This window comes from Aspergillus lucknowensis (genome assembly GCF_044049455.1).
Source record: "Aspergillus lucknowensis strain CBS 449.75 chromosome Unknown BJX67scaffold_37, whole genome shotgun sequence".
In the NCBI taxonomy this organism is placed as follows: domain Eukaryota; kingdom Fungi; phylum Ascomycota; class Eurotiomycetes; order Eurotiales; family Aspergillaceae; genus Aspergillus; species Aspergillus lucknowensis.
The window spans coordinates 120,195-135,324 of NW_027263581.1; the positions used below are offsets into that span (position 1 = coordinate 120,195).

The following is a 15,130-nucleotide window of genomic DNA, read 5'->3' on the forward strand; positions in this document are numbered from 1 at the left end:
CAACCAACCACCATGCCACGAAAACCGCGTTTATCAGGTCAAGAATTGGCTGAGCAAAGGGGAGAGTCCAGCTCGCAATATCCGCTTTAAAAAACAACAAAATATCAAGTGCCCGTCAAACTGCAAAGCTTTATAATGTGCCTCGCGCAACATTACACAATCGGATGAATGGAGTCCAATATCGAGGTGAACAACGCGCCAATGGCCACAGGCTTACTGAAACTCAGGAAGAGTCTTTAGTAGAATGGATTCTATAGTTGATCAAACCACACCGTTAGAAGCTGGGGATCTTCACAATTAGCTCGCTGATAGCTATACTTTCGGGCATATTGCGAATCTAGTTCATCACGTCGATTAATAAAGTCTGTTGCCCAGTTCTTTCCAATTGGTTGAGGGGCGGTCGATGCTGCAGATTGAAGAATAAGATTAGCCATTTCTGCTACATCTGCAGGTCGAGGAGGAACTCCACGTGAATCCCTAACTATAACTAGTCTCTAAACTAGTTGGATATGAAGCAAAGGACATTACTGGGATATCCAAAAGTAAGCAAGATATACACTGGTCAAAGAGAGGCGGATTTTGGCGAAGCATTTGATGCTGATTACCGAACGACGGGTTTTAGTCGACCACTTCAAGATGCTTGCAATGGTCATGAGTACTGTAATCACGTCCAGGAGCGACTGGAGTCGTGGAATGACCAGACCCTGGCGGAGTTGTGGTGACTGCTGTCACCGGTGCTAGTGCAGTATGCTGCGGCCGGTACTGTTCAAGAGGAAAAGGAGCAGGACTTGGTTGAACGAACTGCAGTGGCATTGGCAACGGCGTATCCAATGGGATTGGTTGATGAGATGTCCTGGTTGCTTTCCCATGCCTGTCAGCATGCTTTACAGGTTAACTTCTTGTTTGAGGCCGCCATGTTTGGCAGCTTGTTGGATGATGGCAGCCTCAACGGGAAGTTGGATCGGGGTCGACATTAAGCGAGGCCGGGAATAGCAACTACGCATGGGCTGGTTGCAGTGAGATCCTTCAATACTCAGCTGCGCTGCTTTGACACGCTGCAGACCTGCTTAACCTGCCATCTAGAAACTTGGCTTTCTATAATCACTAACTGGTCCACTTGTAATGCATACTACATGGAACTACGAGACAAACAGAAAGACTTGATTCTATGAACCATAGCTATGTCTTGCTAAAGTATCAACGAATAAGCTACATGAATGGCAGGTACGCACCAACAGGGGTGCTTGAGCCAACGGACAGAAGTGCCGAGTTGACAGCGTGCCCGGCACCGCCTCCAGGTGTTTGTCCAGTTTACATGGAACGTTTGAGGATCATCTAACCCGGGCCAATATTAGACTCGAAGTTCCATCTTTGTAATAAGGGCAAGATTAATATCACCAAAGGATTTCTTTCGACGCTCTTACTTCCTGCAAGCGTGGGGCCGGGAGCAAATACGCGTCATAAGCCACGGAAGACAGATGTTGATGCAGGCTGCGGCGGTGGGATGTCAGCCATCAGATTCTTTGCAGAAGCAGACACCACTGGATCCCAAGGGGCTTTTCCGCCTCCTCTCTCCACCCAGCATACAGAGCACACCAGGTGGACACTACAACACTCGCGTCCTCTCGTCCCATCGTCCTCTCGTCGTCTCAGTATCAATTTCTCACCTGCTACTATACACAGGTGTGGATGAGATTACAAATTGACCATAGCTATCTTCAGCATGGATACTGCCGAGAAACACAACTGGATCGATAGCGGTTCATATACCAATATTCACCGCGTCACTCCAAGTATTGTGGTGAAAATTGTTTATCCTAAGTTGGAAGAGGAGGGACCAAAACATCTATTCTTTAAGGAAATCTCTTTCTTCAATCGCATGAACGACCGCCAGGATCGATGTTCCAATCTAATTGAATGTTTTCTTACATTCCCCAACTATCTTTTTCTACCCTATTGCCCAAACCAGACTGTTGGCTATCGATTGCGCCCCTGCTAGGAGCGAGAGCCAGGGGTAAATGGCTTCCATGGGCGTGTGAGTCGTGTGAAAGAATACGAGGATCCTGCTCTTGTCGCTCAATGGCTCCAACAACTAGGGTCAGCCCTTGAATACGTCGAGAAAATAGGCTTTTGTTATAATAACCTGCATGAGTTCAACTATCTTCTCAACAAGCACTTTAATTTGAAGCTGACTGATTTTGGCCGTGCCACCACTATTGGACAGTTTCTTGAAGATACTATGCCTCCCCGCGCCAGAATGATTGTTGCTGGTCCTTTGAAAGGTACCTATGGTCTCTGCTCTGCGAGGACTGAGTAATTCGCGCTCGGATCTCTTCTGTACTTCATGGTATACGGCCATGAACCCTATGAGGATATGGAACAAGAACTCTGTCGATCAGAATATGATCGCCGATTTGGCAAGATGGAGTTTCCAGAACTCAACTGCTACCAGGTTTCAACTAACTTATTTCTGCTTGTTGGCACGATGTCTATCCTACTATGGCTCTAGCAGCCTATGACTTCAAGCGCAAAACAAAAGACATCGCAGGCTCCATTCCAGAATATAAGACCATTGATCTCGTGAAGGAGATAAAGAGCTGTGAAGCCCTGATTCGAAAAGGAATACTTGGCCCTGAATTGGCACTTCGCTACCAGCCATTCTGGAGGAAATATCTCTATGCAGCAAAAAGCATGCCCTTTTGGAAGGCATTGGCTGGTTTACCAAGGAGAATCTGGTTGTGACTCTGGTTTCATTGATACTTATCATTTCTCTCTGTTGGCCATCAGGTGGAGTGTACTAGAATTGTAAGGAGGTTGCACCTTGTACTTCTCTTACGACAATCAACAATGCTACAAACCAGAATCTGTCTTGTTTCATTGCAAGGAAAGGATTGCATCATGTTTGTAGTATTCTGAATATACTGTTAAAGAGAATTTAGAAAGAGGCATTTAAAGGACCCTGATTTGCTATTGGCTTTGCCAATGGCGAGACATAGTTGGAAATTTCATGTCATCTGTATTTGATTTGGGTGTATCTCTATAACCGACCGCTGAACTATTCGACTCGTATTGTGGCTCAGTCTGCTTGCCAGCTCTCAAGGTAGTGATTGATACCAAGAAAGCATGGCCAAATGACAAAACGCCCCACAGGTGGGCCTCCAGCCGCCCAAGATTAGCGACCATGCTGCACAGCTAGAGGCAGACGTCAAAGCTCTGGATGAAATGCTGAGAGTATCAAAAGACGCAGCACAGGTGGCGAAAATGCAAGTTGGAGCGGGGAGAGGAGAGGCTCTGAAGCTGAAGCTGTGAATATTCTTTTGAACCTTAATGACTGTCCTGCTACATGCCCTCTCGGGTAGGCATGCTTCCAAAAAGCATTGGGCGATGCAGGTGCACTCCAATCTCGACGCATGCAGAGCTTGTAAAGGCACCCGTTGGGATCGACGGATATCCTCAACACCAAATGAAAACCGATCACTCCTATTCGTCCGACCACCGTTCTCTCATCTCCGGTGTGATGCTGGCAACCGTGTGTGCAAATTCTGTCTCGAGCCAGGGATCTCAGTCCCAGTCAAAGCAAAATCAACGAGAGATTACCAGTTGGCAATCAATTCAATGTGGTTGAATTGCTTCATGTTGGCCATTGTGTGGTCGTGAAATCGGGCGTTGGGTGGGACCGAGCATCAGGTGATCGCGTGCAGTTATCCGAGGCAGCCGATAACCGCGGTTGAAACGAGATGTGTGGGGAAGGTCGCAGCTCGAAGCTGTCAGCTTCCTTTCCAAGGCTCTTTCATCAGTTGTCCACCATCCCTCCTGTCGTTCTTGCGGCTGCTTTCCGCTCATTGTACCCCTCGTCGCAATGCCTCTTCCCAAATCTGATTACCTGAGCGACACCTGGAAGGATGGCCTGTTCAGTGAGTCCGAACCAACCCGGATCCGTTAGCATGGGAGCTAATACCTCAAAGCAAATAAGGTCGTTTTCTGCACAGGTGGAGCGGGCACCATCTGCAGCGCGCAGGTTCGCGCCCTCGTTCACCTAGGCGCCAACGCTTGTATCGTCGGACGAAACGTCGAGAAGACGGAGAAAGTCGCGCAAGACATTGCGACGGCTCGTCCGGGTGCAAAGGTCATAGGAATCGGCGCCGTGGATGTGCGCTCGATTGATAGCCTGAATAGCGCGGTGGATCGATGTGTGAAGGAACTTGGGGCAATCGACTACGTCATGTACGTTCCTGAGCTCGCGCCTCTTGTCCTTGACTGACGATAGAACCGATAGTGCTGGTGCCGCGGGAAACTTCCTTGCCTCGATCAACCAGGTCTCCGTGAATGCTTTTAAATCAGTCATGGAAATCGATGTCCTGGGATCCTATAATACACTCAAAGCGACCCTTCCTCATCTCATAGAATCAGCGGCGAAGCACAGGGTGGATTCGGATACATGTTTGTGATTCGAACACCATTGCCATGTCCTCGACTGACCCTGGCGCAGTGAAACCCTCCCCAGCCGGAACTGGAGGTCGAATCATCTTCGTTAGCGCCACCCTACACTACACGGGCACCCCTTTCCAAGGCCATGTCGCGGTCGCCAAAGCGGGCATTGATGCCTTGTCAAACACCGTCGCGCTTGAATTCGGGCCTTTGGGGGTTACGTCCAACGTCATTGCCCCTGGTCCTATTGCTTCAACGGAGGTGGGTTCAAGAGGTCTATCTCAGCTCGGGCCGTGAACTAAACTGCACAGGGTTTGGACCGTCTCCTCCCATCGGATAAGAAAGAGAGAGTCGTCAAATCGCAGCCGCTGGGGCGATTTGGTTCGGTTCGAGATATCGCGGACGCGACCGTGTATCTGTTGGCAGACACCGGAAGCTACGTGAGTGGTCAAATTCTCGTTGGTAAGTTTCCCTTAATTGCGCTTTGTCTCACCTCGGTAGATTAACAATGGGATTAGTGGACGGCGCGAGCTGGCGCATTGCCTCTGGGGCTGGGTCGGCAGATTACCCCGACTTTCTTCTTTCGGGGGATACGTTTCAGAATGTCAAAGGAAAGAAGAAGGCAAAGCTCTGAATATAATAGTATAGACTTACATTGGGTACTAGGTACATTGCCATGGAATTTGTTAGATCTGCATTCTTATCCAGCTCTGGTATATTTAGATTAGAGTGTATCTCATCCTCCCCCCCTGAATGGTTATCCCCCAATCTTCGATCATATCCCCGGTGAGTTCTACATAACCTCCGAATTGCTTCCTGAAAGAGGTTTTACAAAGTGGTTGGCTGTTTCCCGCCACTAACTTGGCAGGGCCATGCTCAACTAGTTTGCAGGCACGAAGACGATTTGGACTGCAACAAGACGATAGTATTCAGAGATGACATGATAATCATTATTAATTCGCTTCACAGACGCATTGTGCCTTTGCTCAAAGAGAATCACAATGGAGGAAAAGAAACACGTCCCGGGCTGATTGTTGGACGCGGGAAAACGAAACATTGGGTAAGGACAATGGGCAATGAATCCCCTTTTATCACGGACAAAGGACAAGCAGGTTTGGTCCCATCAATAATCAACAAAGATGGATACAAAGGAGAGCATCTCCTTGTTCCCAGGGCTATAAGAGAGAGTCCACCTCCGTCCTGGGGATTGACTCACCTTCCTTATCGTCATAAGCATCAGCTTACAATACCTTCCACGACACACATCACAATATATACTACCGAACTTTTCATTTTGCTGGCAAAAGCAATCCATATCCATCGTCATGGTTTACAACGATTCGAAGGGAAAGGGTAAGTCTAGGGCCGGCGACAACGAGGCGTGGGAGTATGTCCAGAGCGGCTACGAGAGAGACAATGAGGAAATGAGAAAGGCGGAGGAGAGACGGATGAATATGGAGAAAGCAAAACTCCATCTCCAGCCTGGGGTTGCGGATTACATCCACGATGTCCTGAGGGACTACAATACCCCCGTTGACGAAAAAATTGACTTCGTCACTGAGATTCTCGGCTCACAGGCAGGACATCTATCCGAGGCCGAACGACACGCCCTCATTCTTGAGGCACAGAATGACGACCTCCGGCGGCAACTCGAGGCTTTGAGAAAGCCATATAGGGGTATGGGTAAGGACTCAGGCTCTGGTCCCAGTGACAGCCTGGGCAGTGACTATCAGGGAGAGAGCTACGAAGGCAGCAGCAGCGAGTACAGCCGCAGCGAGGAACTCACGCAGACTGCCGAAAGTAAGCCAAGTTCTGGAGAAGCTAATTTGATAAGCAGGGAGCATTTGGAGATGATTAAGGCCTACCAGAAGGAAGACCGGGCGTTGAGAACCGCTCTGGGCGAGCGCGATGCTACCATTGCCAAGTTAATGAACACCGTCGATATCGCTGGCGAAACCCTCGCTGATTACCGGATGAAAATGGCCATGTACGAGCGACAGTCGAATGAGTGGAACGAAAGCCTCCAGCGCTACATCAGTGTACTAACCCAAGAGAATATCATCCTGAAGAATCAGGTTGCCGAGATCACTCAGCTTATCGGCGCCGCCCGCAGGACCGATGCTAGCAGATGGCAACATATGCTGGAGGAGTCAAGACACAGGAACAGCCAGCAGCAGCCCGTGCAGAAGCTGCCATATGGGACCATCGATAAAGACATGGCCGACGCCTTTGAGGTGGATACCGCAATGTCGGAGCGCCCGGAAAGATACAACTCCCCGGTTGCAACGCGGGTTCGACGTCGGCTGGCGCGTGTTAAGCCTGGGGTTAAGCGGGCTGGCTTCGTGGAGCAAAAGGCCGCACGACCTTTAGAGTGCAGGAAAGTATCCGCCGAGATTCGTGCTGCTAACTCATATCTCCAGCTCCGAAATGGGAAAGGTAAGGAAGCCGCTGAGCCTATCAAGGTACGCAGGAAGTGTGAAACCAAGGTTCTACCGCGTAAGCGTACGCGGCTCGCGAAAGGAACTGATATGGTAAGAAGAGTACAAGCAGTCGCTGACGCCGACAAATTGCCCCCTCCGCCCAAGAGGATCGGTCCCTGGTACTCGCCGAACCCATACGATCGTCGGAATGACCAGGAACTGTCTGAACTCCTCAAGAAATTCTCAATCTCACGGGACAAGACGGAGACCACTGCCATCCAGACTGATATCCCCGTCGAAGCAAAGATCGTGACTATCACTAACCCTGTCGAGAATTTCATCCCTCGCTCCAAGGTCCGCACAGCTCCAAGGTATCTCCCCGAGCCTACCGCACTCTCGCCGGACGAGAGAAAGCGATGGGGCCAGAGAGCCAGCAAGTGGACACTTGGGCCTGCCTTGAATCGAAAGAACTCCCCGAAGCTGGTTAGGTTCGCAGGGCAGGTTGAATATGCGCCAGACCGGCCGACGGCAGAGCCCGTACAGGAGGTGCAGCTGCATCGACGCCCCAGGAAGACCGGGTGGTCCCTGAACTGGACTCATTTGTTGATTGTCATACTTACTTTCCTATTATTTATTTCTCACCTGGGTCGGTCTGAAGGCCCGAAGCAGAGTTGGCAGAGTGCGAACCAGCGGCCTGATGATTTCGCCGTCACGCTGAGGACTTCCACCCCAGGGGATAGCAGGGCAGCGGATTTCATAGAATTTGAGATTGGGAGATACAGTGATATCAACCCGAGTGTTATAGGGTGACATAGGTATGTTCTCTTGCTCCGTATTCTTGCTTGATTGTTCTCCAGTCTATCGGTACTTGGGAAGGTTTGGACCAATTTCTGCTGCTTACTTTAGGACCTTGGTTACCGATGAGGGATACGAGGGATAGCAGGCGCTTAGATACTGGTCAAATTAATTCTTTTGCACCTGTTAGTTGACTGCTCGTAGTATTCAATGTAGAACGTACGTCAGCCGCCAGGCGAGATAAAATTAGATTCTGCATCTGGGCGCACCTTTTTGCCAAGCCTCCAGCGGACTGAGCCTGACAACAAAGGATCTCTCGCTTTATGGGCCCTGTTTGTTAGCCGGACAGATATGCTCGTATGCCGAATATCTCAAACGAGAACTGTTTGGCGTGGCTGGGTTGGATGCTTGAAGTCGTCAGCTTTTCACCAGGAGGCATCGCAACACAATGCCACTAGTGCCCAAACAGGTCTAGCGTTTGCGTCAGCCTTTGAGATGCGCCAATCGCCGCTTGACTCTCTGCGTCTGTTGCCATCATCCATCCATCATCCCTCCGAGTCCATCTTCCAACTCCCTTCCACTTCTGACATCTCTTCATCCGATCTCCCATCTCCTCTGAGAGTCTCAAGCAATTCAAATACATTCTGTCTTCTCACCTTCGTCTTTCATTCCCCTTCATGTACTATTTTTAATCACTTTGTCACCATGACCCTCCGTTCTTTCCTGCTTGGGAGCGCCCTTGCTCTTAGCACCGCGAGGGCGTTTCTGGTTGTCCCCGAAGTTAACGCGGATGCCTTCACCATCCCCAACAATATCGCAAGCCTGAATCCCATCGAGGCCCAGGCATCTCAGCAGCAGCAGGTTGATCTGCTCTGCACTGGTTGCCCTCTCGGTATTGAAAGTGGCGATGAGACGTCCCTGGTGCGTAACGCCCTCATTATATCTGCCTTCTCCGATTTCGTTACGATAGGGCTAACCCGTAGCAGTTGCTGAAATTTACGATTGATGATGGCCTTCTCTTTGCCAACGACCGCCAGATCTTCCCTCCCTCCCCTCCCGCCCCGATCACCGCTACGGAACGTCGGCGAGAAGATGGCATGGAATCCGGGCCCGTCCCGTTGGGCTACGCTGTCGAGATGATACCGCTCCTGTCTCCTCCAGAGGAGCCCTTCGACATGGTGGAGGTACGACTCACTGTCCTCGATATTCAAGGCCATCCTGTTCCCCTGGACACCATCGCCATTACCCTTATCCACGACGCTGAGGGTACTCTGTACATGGTCGGTACGAACATCGAGGAAACCGCCGACCGTAAATCTTGGAGGAAGTGTGGCGGAAAGCCAAAGTGCCTGAAACGATTCTTGATACATCGTATCCGAACGATGTTCGCCGCGGCTAAGGAACGCCTTATCGGAATGTTCAAGGGACAGGGTTGCAAGGGCGCTGGCGCTCCTCCTCGTCTTCCTCATCCTCATGGTGACTTCGACCGCTTCTCGCCTTTCGCAGAGGAGGATGGCTCACACCATCGCCACCATGGCCATCACGGTCATCATCCCCACCCTCACCCCCACTTCCAAGACAAGTTCCACAAGACTTGGGAGCGTACCCTGCACCGCGTTATGCGGTTTATCGTCGTTCCGGCTATTCTTGGAGTGCTTGCCGGCCTCGCTGCGAGTGTCGTTGGAATGCTGGTTGGCCAGTTTGCCGTCTTTATGTGGCGGCGTTACCGTGGCACTTCCCGAAAGGAAGTACAAGAACAGGGATCAGAACAGGAGAAAGTGGGTTTGATGGCCGAGTCAACTGATGATCTTCCCCCGGCTTACGCTGACGACGCGCCCTCCGAACGGACCGCCGACAAGGCGTAATGGGTTTGTCGTGAGCCAATGCTGCGGGTGTTGGAAGTGGAGGCTGGGGCTCTGGCTGCTGGACGGGAAGAGCTTTGGGTTTTCTTACTAAGAACGAGAAAGGCGATGTTATTACTTGGCTTCATTATCTTCGCTCTACTTTAGTCTGTTTTGTGGCTGCTCCAGATCGGTTATTCTTACGCTTGCCGTTCCTTACCCAAGTTTCCTAGGATAGCGGTAAATCCAGACTAGTCTCTCAATGCGGAATCATTTGCCTCCCATACTTCCTTTCCTTGTAAGCCATTCTCCCCGTACGAGTACTAACCTAAATGCATTATGGTGAGAAATGGCGCGTTTCAGAGCCCTTAACATCACGTGAGAGAATCGCGCATGAATGCCCGCCAGGGACGGATCAGCTAGACTCGGCCAATTCCCCTCTTTCCACCACGAACACGACCACTCAAGTTGCTGTACCCTGTCGAAGACCGGGAGTAACGATCGAATGATGTTGCACTAGCTTCTACAATGACTTGAATTATTCGCTGACCACCCGTCGGCTCCAGTCCATCCCTCGCGCATTGGTTTCAGTGCTCTCCAAGCTGCTGCAGCTCCCGTTCTTTACCGCGCTGAGCCTCCGCCTGCCTTCGCTGGCCACCAAGAGGCCCCGAACACACTCGTTTTACTGTCTCATATCCTCTGGACCGGGATCTGACCGGCTCGCCTTCTGCCAAGATGATGCAATGGTCGTCTCTTGTCCAGAAAGCTCAGTCCTTCATCGACCCGGCCAACTTCAATATCCCCAGCCTCACCTCATCTGCTGATCGCAACCCCTCGAAAGCCTCCTTATTCCGCCAGCAATTCCGACTGCCTGACTCACAGAACCCGCTGCAGGAGATCACGGCAGAGCTCATACTTCCCTTATCACAGTCATCCTCTGCTTCCGGGTCCCAGTCTCGGAATCTCGATCGCGCCGGGAATCGGTATGCTGGTAGACTGCACTTGAGCGAACGATTCATCTGTTTCTCAACACAGCCTACTAGTTTCGCGCCGTCAGCTACGCTCAGCTCTTCGACGTATTGGGCGGGTCAAACCAACGGCACCGGACCGTCTGGCAATGGGTTCACAATTCCTCTCTGTTGTGTTCGACGGGTGGAGCGGCTGAACAGTCTCAGCCATGTGTTCTCACTCTCGCTGACGACATGGAATGGTGCATTGGGTAAACAACAAGCCACCGGACATGTTCCGCAAAAGTTTACAATCGAGCTCGTCGGCAGCAGGCAGGCCTGCGAGCGGTTTTGCGACGGCTTGAAGAAAAGTCTGCGTGACTCTATGAAGGAAATTGAGAATCTGCGCATCGTTGTGAATGATTGTTACTCGGAATATCTGCTTTCGGGTGCGAAGTCGAAGGGCCAGTCATCTGATCAGTCAGACGCGCGGCAACTTCCTGATGCTGGTTTGGGCATGCTCTTTCGCTACCCAGGCGATGCTCGTAAGCTGCGGGATCGAAGCAAGATGAGGCTGTGGGGAGAATACTTCCGAGGTAAGAGATATTTTGTCCATTCTGCTCAATGGATGTTGATCACTTGTAGAAAACGGCCGCAACGCCACTTTAATCCGACAGCCCACGTTCCATAAACTTATTCGCGTCGGCCTTCCGAATCGACTGCGTGGTGAAATCTGGGAAGTGACGTCCGGCTCTCTATTTTTGCGACTGAGGTCCCCGAAGTTGTACGCGGAAACTCTGTCCAAATTTGAGGGCCAAGAGTCTTTGGCGATCGATGAGATCGAGAAGGACTTGAACCGGAGTTTGCCTGAGTATGCAGGATTCCAGAGCGAAGAAGGAATCGGGCGCCTTCGGAGAGTCCTCACTGCTTACAGTTGGATAAACGCTGAAATCGGGTACTGCCAAGCGATGAACATTGTCGTTGCAGCACTCCTGATGTAGGTATACGCGTACCCTGCCAAATCAGCGCTGACCGTGTTAGATATATGTCGGAAGCGCAGGCCTTCTTCCTGCTGTCAGTCCTATGCGATCGCCTAGTGCCTGGATACTATTCCACTACTATGTACGGGACGTTGCTTGATCAGAAAGTTTTCGAGTCCCTTGTTGAAAGGACTATGCCAGTTCTATGGGATCACCTCGCCAAATCTGATGTCCAGCTCTCCGTCGTTTCCCTTCCCTGGTTCCTTTCCCTATATATCAACTCCATGCCCCTGGTATTCGCCTTTAGGGTGCTTGACGTGTTCTTCTTGGAGGGTCCGAAGGCTCTCTTCCAAGTCGGCTTGGCTATCCTGCGCATCAACGGGGAAGAGCTGTTAGACGTGCAGGATGACGGTTCTTTCATCTCCGTTCTCAAGTCATATTTCTCACGCCTTGACGAATCCGCTCACCCGCGGTCCGAGAATCCAAAGCTTAGAGCCATTACTCGATTCCAAGAGCTGATGGTAGTTGCTTTTAAAGAATTCTCCCAAATTACACACCAAACCATCACAGAACAGCGAGAGAAGCATAAGGACGCAGTTTTGGAGAATATTGAGAGCTTTGCTAAGCGAACATCCATCCGAAACCTGGGTCCAGACAGCAAGAAATTGAGCCTCGAAGACCTGGGAGCAGTGTATGACCGCTATTATGAAGTACTGTATGATTATCAGCAGAAACAAAAGCTGGTCGAAGAGGAGAAGAGGCGGCAAGAGAAGAAGTCCGAACGAATTTCCGTTATCGGACCTTCGTTGGATAGGGAAGTTGGTCGCGTTGGCCTTGGCCCTAGCCCAACCCATATGGACTACGACGCATTCAGGGAATTTCTTGCTGCTACGGCAAAATGGGCTGTAGCTGACTCTCCAGGACCTTCTCGAAAGGAATCGGCCGCAGAGCCATACACGAGTAGCTTCAGAGGTTTCGGGCGATCTTCTTCGATCTGGAGTAGTAGACCCGCACCAGCAGACCACGAATTTATACGGCGTCTTTTCCGCAAGTGGGCTACCGATCCGGCGGAGGGGCTAAATTTGCAGAATGTCGTGAATGGGATCGCGCGCCTTAAGGGTCCACGCGATATCATGAACAATATTAGCTACTTCTTCGACCTCTATGACGACAATGGCGATGGCAAGGTCGATAGAGAAGGGATCCTGCGGATGTCAGAAGCATTACTCTTCCTCTCCCGGCGGGGATTTGAAGGCACAATTACCCCCAGTCAGAGCACTGAAGACTTGGGCGCTGGGAAGGAAGGCATCGAGCAGGAGAAGCTCAGCACCGGCGAACGGTTCCTGGGGAGCGTTAGCTCCTTCATCCGCCGATGCTTTGAGTATGCTGACCCGACGAGTAAGGGTGTGGAGGATGAAAAGAAGGCAGCTGAGGCTGCTGATAAACTCAGTTCCTTCAGCATTGGTGATGACGAGGAAGACTTGATCGACGTTGGCGAGGATGTGAGGCCCGCTGCCACGTCCGAAACGGAAACTCTTGGGACCCCAAGCAATGAACCCGGGGACGACGCCCAGCACCATCGAAGTATGTCTGAGTCTGCGAACCCTGCGTTGGATCCGAACAACCCTCTACACATTACTCTTCCTACTTTCCGAATGGTTGTGCTTGCCGACGAACTGCTAGAGCAGTTTTTCGACGCGTACTTCCCTCAGTCCTTCCATCTCTCTGATCAAGGAGCGGCGACTACAGTGCTTCCATCTCTCTCCTCGAATCTTACGACCTTCTCTAATCTTGGCGCTGCCAAACCATCGGCTAGTGTCGCTGCCGGCGCCACAGTGGCGGGCGCTTCAGGCGGCATCGTTCCACCAAACAAAGGCCTCCGTGGTGTCCTAGATAATATCGTCACCGACGGCATCCGTATGGCTGCCGAGGTGAAGAAGCGAATGGACGAGGCGCAGCGCGATCTAGAGCGCAATGCCCTCAATCGCGACGAGGAGGATGAGGAGGACGAAGATGAAGATGGGCCTCACGGCACCACCACCCCGGCCATGGTCGGCGGCATCTCCTCTTGGGGTGCAGGCGCGTACGGTGCCGATCCCGAGCGCCGTAGCGTCCGGGAGGCAGACCGTGATCTTCTCGAGGGTGCAGAGGTTGTCAACATACGCGGCCGCGATGATCAGCCCTCACTCTTGGACGATAAAAGCCCGCAAGATAATGCCCACGGCGGCGATTCCAATCGTGATGACAACATGGTCAGCAAGGTTGTCGAGTTCGAGTCATGATCATCTCCTGTCTGTCTTTACTCCAGCTAGCTAGCACCTCGTTTTTGAGATTCCTGGCGCCTTGATATCTATTTAGATAGTTTCTGGGGAGATAATGCACTTTCACTTCTCAACATACCAACTATATATCAGGCTCATCTTCACTGTGGCTGTTGAGGTTATCCGTCTGCTTCTCTCGGCCCTCATCAGTTTCACCTCCCCGCAACTCGGATTTCTCATCCGCATCGAGAAAACACCCGTCTTGTACCCCACGCCATTCTGACCAATTGCTTTGCTTTGCAAGTCGCGTGGAACTTGGAAAGCCCTCCCGCCGGTGGAGCAGAGTCGGAGAACAACAGACGCCTCCATCTCAGTCCATGATTTCGTACCCTTCATGGCCAGACACAGGGTGATGAGCTCAACCTTCTCACCTCCCTCCTTCTGGGTGGGTGAGTGTCAATTGCAATTGGGGTATGGACTGGTATGGACTTCCTCTCATGAGGAACATAACGTAACTGACACAACGTAGCCCGTCGTGAGGGGTGTGGTGTCTGCGTTATGCGCGCTGGTATAGTGGAGTCGGAGTATAGGGATCGAATATGGAGAAGCCCAGGAATCTATATAAACAACGCCTCTCCCACGGTTCTCACTCTAACAAATCTTCGCGTCGATCTATTGATCATTCAGCCTTCCGAGCTAAGCAGCAGCCTCGTGCTTGTTGGCGGGACGCTCTAGCTCTTGGAGATCCTCAGCAATTAGAGGATCCTCCTTCTCTAAACAATCCATCACTACAGTATCATGATCCAATATTCGCTCACCACACTCTTTAAGAAAACATCACTAGTTGAACAAACAAGCAATCTTGGAAGAAATGCGGGCCTGCTCGGCCAGGACCTTCGCGAGATCCTCTTTAACTTTTTATCGACTCCTCTGGAGATTAGACTACTCCTTATTGTTATAAAATTGCTTTTCATATCTCTGGCTATAACAAGTGCACGATGCATAATTCCGGCTTTTTGAATCTATTATGCAAACCAAACCACAAGAAAAACAATATTTACAAGGATTGTTAACAGGGACACTATTGACAGAGACCTATTTGGACTAGCGGACTTGATTAACAAGATGGTTCTATTTAGAAGGTATAACAGAACCACATTACAAGAAAATTTCGGGAACAAAAAATAAACTCACCCTGCACGGAACGGAACGCGGTATTTATACTTTCGCGGATAAAAGCTGAAAGAGGGGAGGATGGTGTTATGGACCTACTGCCTAAGATCAGCAGAGCAGGAACACAGGGCAGGAAGCTAAGGCGAAGAAACCTCGGCCTACGAAACCACTGCTGGAAACCATCTTGAAATTAAATCTAGCAGGAACTGTGAACCAGAGGCAAAAGATGCCATCTGGCCACGCGCTAAGGATAAAGGGCGTTATAGAGCCACGGTTAACAGACTA

General features: G+C 50.9%; 4 protein-coding genes across 4 annotated transcripts; all 4 read left to right on the forward strand.

Annotated features, from left to right (window-relative positions):
* The first annotated feature begins 3,770 nt into the window (after positions 1-3,770).
* On the forward strand, positions 3,771-5,125 carry BJX67DRAFT_360289 (SDR family oxidoreductase). The gene is made up of 6 exons (XM_071029751.1): positions 3,771-3,914; positions 3,966-4,224; positions 4,277-4,440; positions 4,490-4,689; positions 4,740-4,890; positions 4,947-5,125. The coding sequence occupies exons 1-6, from the start codon at positions 3,860-3,862 to the stop codon at positions 5,060-5,062; spliced, it is 945 nt and encodes a 314-aa protein (XP_070883763.1). The 5' UTR covers positions 3,771-3,859; the 3' UTR covers positions 5,063-5,125.
* Positions 5,126-5,345: 220 nt separating this feature from the next.
* Positions 5,346-8,045, forward strand: BJX67DRAFT_360290 (uncharacterized protein). Its single transcript, XM_071029752.1, has 2 exons — positions 5,346-7,837; positions 7,913-8,045. Exon 1 carries the CDS (start codon positions 5,754-5,756, stop codon positions 7,656-7,658), a length of 1,905 nt encoding a protein of 634 aa, XP_070883764.1. The 5' UTR covers positions 5,346-5,753; the 3' UTR covers positions 7,659-7,837; positions 7,913-8,045.
* An 18-nt stretch (positions 8,046-8,063) lies between these two features.
* Positions 8,064-9,768, forward strand: BJX67DRAFT_360299 (uncharacterized protein). The gene is made up of 2 exons (XM_071029753.1): positions 8,064-8,564; positions 8,630-9,768. Exons 1-2 carry the CDS (start codon positions 8,139-8,141, stop codon positions 9,506-9,508), a joined length of 1,305 nt encoding a protein of 434 aa, XP_070883765.1. The 5' UTR covers positions 8,064-8,138; the 3' UTR covers positions 9,509-9,768.
* Positions 9,769-9,928: 160 nt separating this feature from the next.
* On the forward strand, positions 9,929-13,744 carry BJX67DRAFT_199222 (GTPase-activating protein). Its single transcript, XM_071025431.1, has 3 exons — positions 9,929-11,027; positions 11,077-11,428; positions 11,473-13,744. The coding sequence occupies exons 1-3, from the start codon at positions 10,220-10,222 to the stop codon at positions 13,691-13,693; spliced, it is 3,381 nt and encodes a 1,126-aa protein (XP_070883766.1). The 5' UTR covers positions 9,929-10,219; the 3' UTR covers positions 13,694-13,744.
* Positions 13,745-15,130: the final 1,386 nt, after the last annotated feature.

Excerpts from the sequence above, each read along its gene's own strand:
- BJX67DRAFT_360289 (XM_071029751.1), top strand. The coding sequence starts at position 3,860 with ATGCCTCTTCCCAAATCTGATTACCTGAGCGACACCTGGAAGGATGGC. Across the intron at positions 4,225-4,276 it reads GGGGCAATCGACTACGTCAT|TGCTGGTGCCGCGGGAAACT; the intron begins GTACGTTCCTGA and ends TAGAACCGATAG. Across the intron at positions 4,441-4,489 it reads CAGGGTGGATTCGGATACAT|TGAAACCCTCCCCAGCCGGA; the intron begins GTTTGTGATTCG and ends ACCCTGGCGCAG.
- BJX67DRAFT_360290 (XM_071029752.1), top strand. The coding sequence starts at position 5,754 with ATGGTTTACAACGATTCGAAGGGAAAGGGTAAGTCTAGGGCCGGCGAC.
- BJX67DRAFT_360299 (XM_071029753.1), top strand. The coding sequence starts at position 8,139 with ATGCGCCAATCGCCGCTTGACTCTCTGCGTCTGTTGCCATCATCCATC. Across the intron at positions 8,565-8,629 it reads GTGGCGATGAGACGTCCCTG|TTGCTGAAATTTACGATTGA; the intron begins GTGCGTAACGCC and ends AACCCGTAGCAG.
- BJX67DRAFT_199222 (XM_071025431.1), top strand. The coding sequence starts at position 10,220 with ATGATGCAATGGTCGTCTCTTGTCCAGAAAGCTCAGTCCTTCATCGAC. Across the intron at positions 11,028-11,076 it reads GTGGGGAGAATACTTCCGAG|AAAACGGCCGCAACGCCACT; the intron begins GTAAGAGATATT and ends GATCACTTGTAG. Across the intron at positions 11,429-11,472 it reads GTCGTTGCAGCACTCCTGAT|ATATATGTCGGAAGCGCAGG; the intron begins GTAGGTATACGC and ends TGACCGTGTTAG.